General features: G+C 35.1%; 1 protein-coding gene across 3 annotated transcripts in view; it reads right to left on the bottom strand.

Annotated features, from left to right (window-relative positions):
* LOC150099255 (sodium/hydrogen exchanger 9B2-like) overlaps positions 1-13345 on the bottom strand; it is a 285631-nt gene that overhangs the window by 53200 nt on the left and 219086 nt on the right. For all 3 annotated transcript variants that reach the window (XM_090403898.1, XM_090403899.1, XM_090403900.1), the window contains exon 10: positions 744-852. In XM_090403898.1, coding sequence (XP_090260024.1) covers positions 744-852 — 109 coding nt within the window. The remainder of the gene's footprint in view (positions 1-743; positions 853-13345) is intronic.

Here is a 13345-nt window from a genome sequence, read left to right as displayed (position 1 = left end):
TCCAGGATACTCCTTTCCCAGGCATATGGTTGCAAAGCACATAGCCACTACGCTAACAGGATATTATGATAGTACTAAATGAAAAGTTTACATCATTACCAACTTTTCATTAAGTATTTTCCAAAAACTCCCCATAAATATCAGGGACTCCAAATAAACATTTTATTAATTTTTATAAATGAAAGATAGTACATTAATTTCTATGAGTAAATTAAGGGTTAGATAATCTGATTCCTCTGATCTGGAGACCAAAGCCAAAGATGAAGCATTTCAATAACAATCTCACACTGGGCAGTGAGAATCATCTACCACCTAAAAATTTCACAAAGATCCTTTACACAGACAGTAGGATTTAAACCCACAACCTGCTAGTTGGGAGACAATGATGCTAAACCTTTAGACAATGGTTTCCTTTTCTTCTGCTTTCGATTAATTTTATTTATAGTTTTATTTGCATATTATGTTAAAATAAATTGGAGAAAAATCCTTGTGATCCTCCCCCGATCCCCAAATCATTTTTGAAATTAGCATAACAAACATAGTAAGTTATTCAAATACAAAACCCATTTGACAATAGGTTTTGTATTTGAAATTTTCAATGAAACTGAAAATTAACTGATCATAATTAACACTAGTTATTTTCTTTTTTCTCTTCGCCTTTTTTTTCTTCTCTCTCTTCTGAAACAGAGACATTATATGTTGACAGAAAAATGCTCCAATTAAGCAATATTAATATAAATTACCTAGTGTGTTGGTATTTAAATTATCAATCTGAACTTCTGCACCAATCAATCCAAACAGAATAGGTTGAAATATTTGCCACAATCCAGCAAGAACATGACTAATTGGACTCTATAATTATAAATACAAAAACCATGTTAGAATTATAAAACATCAAAAATTGTTAGTTCACAAATAAAAATTTAAATTTTTATTATTAATTTTATTATCATTTTTATGCTTGGAAAAATAAAAAGTAGTAGCAACTTCTGTCACTTATTTAAAATCATTTTCTGCTGTATAACTACAGGGTGCATAACAGTATTATTTATAGTTTCCCAAACATTGATTGGGTAGAAGAGAAAATTTTTTTTTCTCTCTCTTCTGAAACAGAGACATTATGTGTTGACAGAAAAATGCTCCAATTAAGCAATATTAATATAAATTACCTAATGTGTTGGTATTTAAATTATCAGGGATGCTACTGATATTCAGCAATTACAAAATGATTTGAATACACTGGAAATTTGGGCAAACAAAAATGGCTGTTCAATTTAATGTTAGTAAGTGTAAAGTTACGCACTTTGGCATCATTTTTGAAATTAGCATAACAAACATAGTTAGAGTTCCAACGGCATGTTATATTAGTGGGGTTATGCTACAAGAAACTGAAGAGGCAAAGATCTTAGCATATTGGTGGATAAGAATTTAAAGTTCAAAGGTCACATAGCAAAAGTTGCAAATATAACTCAGAGGATAATTGTAATGTTGAAGTGAACCTTGACATGTAAGGATAAGAAAGTCATTTTGCCTCTTTATAAGGCTTTGATAAGATCATACCTGGATTACTGTGTGCAGATTTGGTCTCCTAGGTTCCAAGAGGATAAAAAAGCTGTGGAAAGGGTGCAAAGAAGAGCTACAAAGATTATATCTGGAATGCAGACTCTGGTTATAACAGGAGAAAGAGGGGTGATATGATAGAGGTCTATAAACTTTTGAATGGGTGTTACAGGATATCAAATGATGAAATTTTTCGTTATATGGAAGGTGGGGAGAGAACACAGGGGCACCCATGGAAGTTAAATTTATTTGCAGTCAAGAAAGAGGTAAGAGCTAGGTTTTTCTCCCAGAGAGAGTAGTGAGTGAGTGGAATAGTTTGCTCTCAGAGGTAGTGAGTGCATCTAGTGTAAATGAATTTAAGGGAAGGTATGATAGCTGGTTTGGGTGATTTATAGCCTCCTTCGATGAGCCCTCAACTCCCTGGAAGTCTCAGATAATAACAATACTAATAATAATTATTATTACACCTTTAAAATAGATGAAGTATAAATATTTTGTACTTCCAATTAATAGAAACAAAGCAGTTATGATTTTATTTACAGTTATAGTTTATTTTATTTACAAATATAAAAATCGATAATCATAATTTTTTTTAAAAATTTACTTGGGTATAACAATAATATCAATGATAATAACAATTTAAAATTACTATACAAATCCAGCACTAGATCATTTTATGTTTTGGTTTAAGCCAATGAGAATACAATTTGGTTGGCTAATTTCCAAATCACCAGCCCATCCTCGTTCATTCAATATCAGGATAGATATTGAATGCTTAATAGGGCGCACCATGAAAAGGTGAGGATTAGACATTAGGTCAGAAGTCCCAGTAGTTCTCTGCATTCCTTAAAAGGCTATGTGGAAGTCTCTGCCCAGTTATACAGCTTTGACCCTTAAGCACTCCCTGAAGAAAACATTGATTCAGCCAGAATGACAGGTGGTGAGGTTGTAAGGATAGAAGAAAATCATAACTCCATGGTGGACTCAGGAAGTTAAAGAGGCAGTCAAGGAAAAGAAGAAAGCACATAAAAAGTTCCTTACAAGTAAGTCAGCTTGTGCTTGTCTTATCTTGTCTTAGAAAATACAGAGAAAAATGTAAGAAAGCAAAACACTGTGTAAAACTAGTTAAACAAAGTCATGGGAAGACTTTGTTAGGAACATAGGAAAGTGGTAAAATATTCTGAAAGCTTCCAATTATATATTTGGTTTTATCCTTTATCCAAGTGTAAGCAAACAAAGTTTTGTGCCTGAAGTACTTTCAGGACTGGGGCAACTCATGGAAAAGGTGGTAGTACTGTAAAAGGAATCAGAAATGATAAAGGTGACATGAAAACTGAAGATGGATATTTTAGATGTCTGGAGTCGTACGTTGAAGACTGCTAAATGAAACAAGCAGTGTCAGCACAGTGATAGAAAACTCCCAACATGAATGCAGTCAGGAACACATCCATACTTGAAGTAGAAAAAGTCATAAAAAAATTGAAATGTGGAAAGCAGAGGCGGGATCAAGCAGGTATCGGACCTAGTGGCTGCCAGGGTCCCCAAGCTCCAAAACTGGAAAACTATTACTACAACTTTGTCCAATGATGAATTTTCAAAATAACATATTTCATCTATGTGTATTTTATATGAAAAATCTTAAACTTCTTCAATCTAGATCTTTGATACTAATTTATTGCAGCAGAGAGAATATGAAGAGAGTTATTGGAAAGAAGTGTTGAGAAGAATAGTATCAACTATAAAATTAATAAATCAATTAGGACTAGTTAGAGGTCACGATGAAGGTCAAAACTCAACTAGAAAAAGAAACTATTTGACATGCTTGGAATATCTAAGGGAATATGACAATATTTTGAAATTGCATATACAAAATTATGGTAATTGAAGACGAGGAAATATTAATTATTTCACATAATATTCCCAATGAATTCATAGGCATCATTAGCGAACATGTAACATCACTTATAGTAGAAGAAATTATATCTGCAAATGATTGCCATGTTTTGAAATAAAAATATTAAATCACATTATGCAAGTTTAATTTTTTGTTATAGTGAAGCCCTAGTTCTCTTTATAGCATATACATATATATATCTATACACACACTTTTTTTTTAGGGCCCCGCAAATTTTACTGCCAGGGCCCACCAGCTGAATTAGTCCACTCCTGATGGGAAGGCAGTTGGAATAGATGAAATTTGGCCAGAAATGCTCAAATACAGAGGTATAAAAGTTTTACAATGGCTACATTCCATAATTCAGAAGGCCTGGTCAGAGGGTTGAATTCCAGATTATTGAAGTAGAGCTCTCATAATACCTATCTATAAAAAGGGAATAAAACTGAATGAGAACATTCAGTTCTCATTCAGTGAATGAGAACCGAATGTGAGAACATCGGTATTTCCCTACTGAGTGTTCTGGGTAAGATTTTTGCAAGTATACTTGAAAAATGTCTAAGAAAAATTGAATTCTGATCCTGACAACCAAATAGAGGTTGTCAGGATCTGATTTTTATTTTAAGACAAATAGTTGAGAAATCTTGGGAATATAACAAAGATCTGTATTTAAGTTTTGTCGATTTGGAAAAGGCATATGACAAAATGCCAAGAGAGAAGCTATTCAATATGCTACAGTTATATGGTGTCGATGGGGCATTATATCAAGCAATACATAGTCTTTGTTTGAGTTGTAAATCAGCAGTTAGAATTGAAGGAAGTACAGGAAGGTGGTTTAATGTTAAATTTGGTGTCAAACAAGGACATTATCCTCTCTTTTATTCATTATCTATATGGATCACATTATGAAGTAAAGTGGTATTAAATCTGATATCAAAATTGGTAATCTTAGCTCTTTATTTATGCAGATGATGTTATACTTGTGAATAAATCCAGCACAAGTCTGCAAGATTCCCTGACTAAATTGAATAACTGCTGTAATAAATTTGGTATGAAAATCAGCAATAAAAATTCTAACTAACAACCAACTGACATCACCTCAGTCCTCTCCAAAATAATGGAGAAAGTCATCAATAGCCATCTTCTCTGTTACCTAGAGGCCAAGCAATTAATCAGCACCCACCAGTATGGATTCTGCCATTCAAGGTATATGGTCTGTATAACATTTGGTCTAGCTGCCACCCTCTGTAACTGGGTTGCCAGCTTCCTCACTGGTCATTCACTGCGTGTCATGGTTAATGGCCACTCTCTTCGAGCATCACCACCAATGTAGGAATATTTCTGGGCTCTATCCTATCACCTATCCTCTTTCTCATGTACATAAATGACTTACTCACAATAACCACTAAGCCTATCCATAGCTTTGCAGACAAGAGTACTTTCCATTCACCTTACTCATTTGACAAATCATGTGGTGCACAGATATCACAAGCATCAAGGACATCTACAACTAGTGCCTCAAACATTGATCTACATACTATCCTTCACTGGGTGAGAACAATCTGTTTACATTCAATGCCACCAAAACAAAGTCTTGCCTCTTCTCTTGCAAAAGAAATTTCAGCTCATTTTCCCTTACCCTCAGAAATACACAAATTACCAGACAAGATCAGATCTCTCTGCTTGAACTAACATTCACCTCCAGCCTCTTCTGGCACAAACATATCACAACAATAAATTCCTCAGCATCCATAAAAATAGGCATTCTCTTTGGTTCAAGATGCTATTTGACACCCAACCAAGTGTGAACAATATACAAATCCCAAATCTGTACATGTTTAGAATACTGCTCACATTTTCTTTTAAACTTCTTGACACTGTCCAGAGGAGAGCAATTTGGCTCATAGGCAATCTCTCTCTCTTACAGATTCACTTCAACTTCTACCTCACAGATAGTGTTTCAACTCTGTGTCTATTCTACAGGGTCATTATTCCTTCACTTTCTGTTGCTACTGTTACAAGAGCAGCAATTATCCAGCACCTTCTTACTATGCAACTGCAAACACACCAAACCTGCTTTTCTTCCATCTACCTCTATCCTCTGGAACAGCCTACTACAAGAAGTATTTCCAATCAGCTGCAATCTGTAACTCTTCAAAAATAATATCAATAAATTTGATATTGATATAAATAATATCAATATATATATATATATATATATATATATATAAAACATCTTTCTAGCACTAAAGAATAAATGTAAGGCATTGACAAAAAAAAAAAAAAAAACTTCAAGTGGAAATGTTTCTGGTTCTCCTAAGGTTCAGAAAGCAAGTCATCATCCCATGTTGTTTTGTAGTCATTTGGCATCACTGACTGAAAAGCTTGCCCAATACTTCACTTTGTCATTAGGAATGTCTGATTAGGTTTCTAATCTACTGATTTAGGTTAAGAACCATTTTATTGAGTGCTCATCAAATTTGAAAACTTACTCAAGTTTGCAAAAACAACTGACTGAACTTTGAACATAAGATTCAAAGTTAGAATCTTTGAAACATAAGATTCAAAGATTTGAAGTGTTAGTGATGTGTTTTAGGATTTTTTTAATTTTTTATAATTAAAAAAAAAAAAAGTATCTTTTATTCACATCACATCTGGTGATGTGAATAAAAGCAATAAAAAGCAATAAACATCTTACTCCAATTTTCAAAAACAATCTAAAAACAAAGAACTCTTCTGCTGTTGTGTTGAGAAAGAATTTGTGGTGTGTGTGTGTGTGCATTTTTTTTAAACCCTACCAGGAGGTAAATAGTTTCCTAAATAACTGATTAACATACTTAAGTATAAAGAGCTAATAAGCTTCATTTCGGCAATGAAAACATTACTTAAATTAAGGGGATATTAAATCCCACATAGTTTTAAAACCGAATAAGAAACTCAAAGATCGGAATCAGAGAGTTTCTTGCCGAATATAGTATAGTAAACTATAAAGTATCGGCGACACTAGCGTTAGCCAATGCAAGTGATCCTAGTACGTAGTACAATACTGGGCAACTCATTGCAAAGGTGGGGGAAGTTCAGATCGCTATTCTTAGGTATTTTCCTAATGTAAAAACACATTTCCTAGGAAATGTATGCTGTTATTACATTATGGAGGGAGGTCACTACCCAGACCGGTTTCAGCCTTTTTTGAGGCTTCATCAGTGAGTAGCTAGACCTAATACCAAAGTGTATAGCGAAAAGAACTTATGTACTCTGCGAACGAGTTTTCCAAACAGGTGCAACCATTAAGTTACTTAAGTATAAAGAGCTAATAAGCTTCATTTCGGCAATGAAAACATTACTTAAATTAAGGGGATATTAAGATTGATGAAGCCTCAAAAAAGGCTGAAACCGGTCTGGGTAGTGACCTCCCTCCATAATGTAATAACAGCATGCATTTCCTAGGAAATGTGTTTTTACATTATGGAAAATACCTAAGAATAGCGATCTGAACTTCCCCCACCTTTGCAACGAGTTGCCCGGTATTGTACTACGTACTAGGATCACTTGCATTGGCTAACGCTAGTGTCGCCGATACTTTATAGTTTACTATACTATATTCGGCAAGAAACTCTCTGATTCCGATCTTTGAGTTTCTTATTCGGTTTTAAAACTATGTGGGATTTAATATCCCCTTAATTTAAGTAACTGATTAACATTTTATTTATTATTATTATTTCTTTTTCTTTATGTTGTTCTACCAAAGGTTATTAACAAACTCATAGCACATTTTGTACCATGGGTGGGCTAAGTAATTTTTTTTTTTTTTTTTAATCAATTTTACTCGTTTTTCTCCCCCCCTCCAGTCTGGAAACCCTGCTCTAGTGCTCTAGATACCAAAAATGGAACATTTTCAAGCCACTTTAGGTCTCCAACAAGTAGGGTAGTGGTAATGAAATTCATCTCCCACTTAAAGACAATCACAAACATCTATGCCTGGGAGTATTTGAACCTGCAGCCTGTTGGTTGGAGAGTGGATCTGTTAACCACTCGGCCAAAAAGTTCAGCATTTATATTTATGTATCAGTATTCATATTCATATTTACATTTATATCTACATATATATAACCGAAATACATATAGTTATATAGGGTTATATAGTGTAAATACATATATACTTACACTATATAACCCAAACAATATGAGCAGTTTACATCACATTTCAACAATTCGAAGTTGATCTGCAAAAATAAATAATTCCGAGTAAAACTTTTGGATAAGTCTATGTTTTGTCAGTGGCCACTTGTCTCGCGAAGTGATGAGGTATTGTATTAAGGGTATCCAGATGGAATCCGGTAGCTGACAGTCAAACAGAAGGGGTGATTAACAGTCTGTTGAAGGTGTGGAGAACAAATACATAATGGCAATTCCAAATTTAGAATCTGTGTAGGTAGTGTCGTAATTTTCCATATCCTGTTATTAACGTACAAAGATCACATTTATTTTCAGCCAGGGTCTACTTCTGATACTGGACAAGAATTCTTTTGTTGTTTATCTGTTTTTAGATGTTTTCCATTCTTCTTCTTCCCACAAGCTGAAGTTCTGCAAGTATTTTTGCAGCAGATTTTCAGTGCTTTTAGTAACTTACTTCTAATTGTTCATCTATGGTCACTTCTTTAGCCAGCTGATATGCTCTCTATTCCTGTTACCCCAGTATGCACCCTCATACAGCAGAACTTAGTTTGCCATCCCTCTAGAGTGAGATTCCTTACAAAATTTCTTCTCTGCTCTATTAACACTAGGTGGTTGTTCTTGTTTTTTATGCCATCTGTAGTACTTCTACGAGGGTTGTTTGAAACGTTTGGTAAACTTCCAATAGACGGCAACACAATTCCTTCATTCATACCAGTGTTGGCATGTATCATCTTTTTAATGACCCCTGGCAAAATTTTAGCTACGTGCAATGCGTAGTTCTAGTTTGGCAAACATTTAAAATGACTGTGTTCGCATTTTTCATAAAAATGAAGAAAAAAGAGTTTTGTGCAGTGATAAAACACTTCTATTTGAAGAAGTGGACGGCTGTGCAGATCAAAGCAAAGTTCCATGCAGTTCATGGGGACTCTGCATAGCATTAAAGACTATTTATTTTTTGATAAACGAGTTTAAACGTGGTCGTAAGTCCATCAAAGATGAAGCACGCTCCGAACTCCTGACTGAGGTCGAAGCAAAGGAAATGATTGACAAAATCCAGTAATGTTATGGACTGCTGAGTAAAAGTGCGTGAGATTGTAGGCATCTGAACTGATTGCACTTGAAAAAGCTGTGTGCACGATTGTTGACTGTCGATCAAAAACACATGCGGAAAGACATTTCAACACAGTGTTTGGCAATGCTTAATCGCAATTCCCAGGATTTTTTGGGTCGATTTGTGACTGTAAATGAAACTTGAATCCACCATTACACACCTGAGTCCAAGCACAGTCAAAACAGTGGACAATGTCTGGTGAAAGAGCACCGAAAAAAGCAAAGACTGTTTTGTCAGCTGGGAAGGTGATGGCCACTGTTTTTTGGGATTCCCAAGGAATTATCATGACTCTTTGGAAAAGGGTAAGACGATAACAGGAGTCTATTATGTGCTATTGTTGGACCATTTAAAAGAAGAACTGAAGATAAAACGGTCAAGATTGGCACACAAAAAAGTGCTCCTTCATCAAGACAATGCACCCTCCCACACATAAGCCGTTACAATGGTAAAATTACATGAATTAGGTTCGAATTGGTTACACATTCACTGTATTCTCCAGAGTTGGCCCTGTGTGACTTCTTCTTATTCCCAAACTTAACAATTTTCTTCGAAGATGTCATCAAGGCTGTCAATGACTATTTTGCACAATTTGACAAGTCCTACTTTTTAGATGGGATGCAAAAAAATTGGAATCTTGCTGGACCAAATGGGTAGACCTCGATGGAGACTATGTTGAGAAATAAAGGTGATTTTTTTCCGAAAAAATGTGTCTAACTTATTTTTTAACCAAACTTTTCAAACAACCCCAGTACTGTCACTATAAATTGTTGCAGTCTTTTGATGAGAAGTGTCGAGTTCTAATTCTGCGATGTATGTATGTAAGTAAATAAACTGTAGCAAGTTGTTCTGCTTGGTTGTTGGAACAGAAGGGATGCAGTCTAAAGCAGTGCTTTTGTATATTTGACTCTCTGTAATATACTATGAAAGAATAACCGACCTTTCCTTCTGTTTTCCTCCTGTCAGTATATATGTGGTAGTCATTGCTTTCCTTCTCCTTAACATATGTTTTCTTTGTTGGGCGAGGTCACCTACTGTAGTGAAGCGAAAGTTCATTACAGTTTAGATCAATGTTGGCAATTTCCACTACGTCTTCCGGAAGTGAATTCATATTTAAGACAGAATTCTTGCATTTGCAGGCAGAATTGATGTTAGTGAATTCATATTTAAGACAGAATTCTTGCATTTGCAGGCAGAATTGATGTTAGTGAATTCTTGCATTTGTAGGCAGAATTGATGTTAGACAAGCAATAACCAGGCTGCCTCGAAAGATATTGTCCTGCATCCTTTAATTATTCGTATGGCTAAGGTGTTGAACTCTGTTTAACTTTTGTTGGGGCAATATATGGAGCTATATTACAAATAGTAATATAGCTCCATATATTGTTTTCAGCACTTGTGGCCTTGTTGAAGTTAAAGTTATTGTATTTTAGGTATTTATATTATTATTGTATCTTAGGTATTTTAGCTCACTGGTTACCTCTAGAACTTCCACGTTTAAGAAGGCCATTACAGACTGTTTTGATTGTTTATGTGAGATGATTAGCACTTTAGACTTGGTTATTGAAAGTAACTTTTTTCTCACTCATCTGCTCCACAATTTTAAAGATTCTTTATTAGCTGTTACCCCTAACTGTAAGCCATTGCATCCCTGAATCATTATCATCACATCATCAGCAACAGCTATGACTTTTGTTTCAGTAGTGAAAGGAAGTCTTAATAATGAGTCGTACTGGATATTCAAGAAACCTGGTCCCCAGCAAGTACTTTGCAGGCAGCCTCATTTGACTTCTTTCATTACAATCGTGGTTTTCAATGTCATGGTCGCACTTCTGTCTGTAAAATAATTTTTTGTAGGGTAGAGTAGGTTTTTTGGACAAATGAAGTCTCTTAATTGAGTAATTATTGTTGGCCACCATGCAGCATCGAGGGTTCCTTGTACATCGAGTGAGATCAGTAGTACATTATTTTTTTTTTGCAATAGATTGTCTTCTGTGAACTTTTTAACCTCTATAATTGTATTTAGTGCTTGATTGAGGTCTAGATGGGTACTGATTGCAGTTTAATAGTTGAATAGACAAAGTGCTTTTGTCTATTCATGACAAAAGCATTTTGTTGCCTGTTCTATTTTGTTGCCTTACCAGCAAGCAACATTTATGAAACTAATTAACCTGTATTTGCTAATATCATTGGATGTTACATTTGAATGTGTGTCAAAAATTTAGCCAAGAATTCAACAGAGAGGTTGGTTGGTTTATTGGAACAAGGACAGCAAAGGTCATACTACTTCACAGCAAAAGTTACAGCAGAACACAAGGTATTAATAAATAGTCAGGGATAAATTAGTAAATAATATGTATGTACAAAAATTAAGTTAAGGGTGTATGTTGCAGTATTTACATATAAATGAAATTTATAATCAAATGCATTTGTATAAATTAATTCTTTGTAAAAAATTAAAAATATCATGCAATTTGTCCAAGTCTGATAACATCTCCCTGAGTGTATATGGTTCAGCTACATAGATAAAAATATTATTCCTCCCTCTCTCGTGTGAAGTGCCATACTCCACCAGGATGCATGTTACATTTTTCAGATATAGGCAGGTCATCAGCCCTCAGTAAATAAGAATGGGTGAGAAGACTGTGACCTATGTGGAACCTAGCAAGAACAACTTCCTCTCTCCTGTTTCTATGTTGACTAGATTGCCAATATTTCATGATATTTCAGGCTTAATATCATGTAATCTGCTTGTCAGTGCTCCTATCATGAAGACTGCCATTGGACAATTAGCTTTGATCTTATAAACTGTCTGTAGTCTGTATATGGTACTGTCAAACAGTACCTGGAGAAAGTATGAGCTGATCTAGCAACTGCACCTGCAAGTCTCATTTCCCTTAATTCCAATGTGGCTGAGAATTCAGCATAACCAAACATCAAAATTAAAGGTCCTAGTTTTGTAAAAAAAGTGTAATACCTCACACAGCACTGGATGTGGATTATACACAGGAGAGGATATAGCCTGTATAGACTCAATGAGTCAGAATAAATTATACATTTTTGGTAGTGGTTTTCTTTTATATGCATAAGTGTAAGCTGAATGGCATGCAACTCTGCTGTATAATTACTACAATCAGGTGGGATATGGATGGAGATAGTAATATCAAGAACAGGTGTTAGTCTTGAACCATCAGTATAGATGGGCAAGAAATGAGTGGGCTGCTCTGTGTGCATTAAACAATTGCAGGTAGACAGATGATGGAGTACGAGGCTTCAGTAGTTGACAAAGTAGTTGAGAAATTGCAAGATGGAGTGCGAACCAGCCATGACAGGATGCTGTTATGTTTGGTGTAGGTGATGTTGCCAATAATAAATTTAGTTTAATCCTTTATCCAAGTGTGAGCAAACAAAGTTTGCACCCGAAAATATCTTCAGCACTGGGGTAAGGTAGCACAACACCGGGCAACTCGTATCTCAGTATCTCCCATAATGCAAAACACATATCCTTGCGGATATGTATAATGTTATGTGTTAAGGGAAGGGCCACTACCCAGACTAGTTTCGACCTTTATTGAGGTCGCTTCAGTGGGAGCCAGGCCCAATAGTGGAGATACCAGGCAGAAGCAATGGCGAGGTCATCTTTACCTATAGGAGCTGCCAAAAGGTATGCCACCTTTTTATTAAATTACTCTGGATTTAGAGAAAGATGTTGAAAGTTTATTTTTCACTTGGTTAGACTATAATACATTTAGTTTAATCCTTTATCCAAGTGTGAGCAAACACAGTTTGCGCCTGAAAATATCTTCAGGACTGAGGTAAGGTAGTACAACTCGTAGCAAAGTTGGACTAATCTAACCACTCCTATCTCAATATATCCCATAATGCAAAACACATCTCCTTGCAGATATGTCAGCAAGGAGATGTGTTTTGCATTATGGGAGATACTGAAATAGGAGTGATGTTAGCTTGGTCCACCTTTGCTATGAGTTCCCCGATGTTGTCAACATTCATGTGAACAGTTTGCATACTCTTTTAACACGCATAGCAAAAGGATGTATGGCAGTCTGATGTGTGTATGGTATTAAGCTTCCCAATGCAGAGAAAAGAGACTAGTCCATGTAGGATGTTTTGGAAGAGAAGTTATTTTTAGATATAGTTATTTTTAGATATATAACATGTATGTTTAACATACATGTTAAACAATAATTCTGTCAGAGACCTTCCTGTTTTAGGATACTACTCCCCCCCCCCCATATACAACCGATACTTATCTGACAGCTAATCACACATCCAACTCATCACTAATCTCTTATCCAATCCCATCCATTTCAATTTAGTTAACAGTTGTGTGGCAATCTATCAAAGGAATTTGAAAAATCCAAGTATAGCAATCCCTCGATTAATGTGCATCATCCGATTAGTGTGTCAATTTTTTTCTATACCCAAATTTGATTAGTGCGCCTGTATACATCTTAAATGTTACAGATTTTAAAAAATTTCTATCAAAACATTTTTATGACTATTTTAAAAAATCACTCACCAGGATGAAATAATTTAGTTACTGATTTAAAACATTTTACGAAGTTATTTTTTAATGGCATACTACA

This window comes from Typopeltis vanoorti, chromosome 14, assembly GCF_054136105.1.
Source record: "Typopeltis vanoorti isolate ZY-2024b chromosome 14, IOZ_Tvanoo_1.0, whole genome shotgun sequence".
NCBI lineage: Eukaryota > Metazoa > Arthropoda > Arachnida > Uropygi > Thelyphonidae > Typopeltis > Typopeltis vanoorti.
The sequence above is the reverse complement of the archived record's forward strand: the minus strand, read 5'-3'. Positions and strand labels throughout refer to the sequence as shown.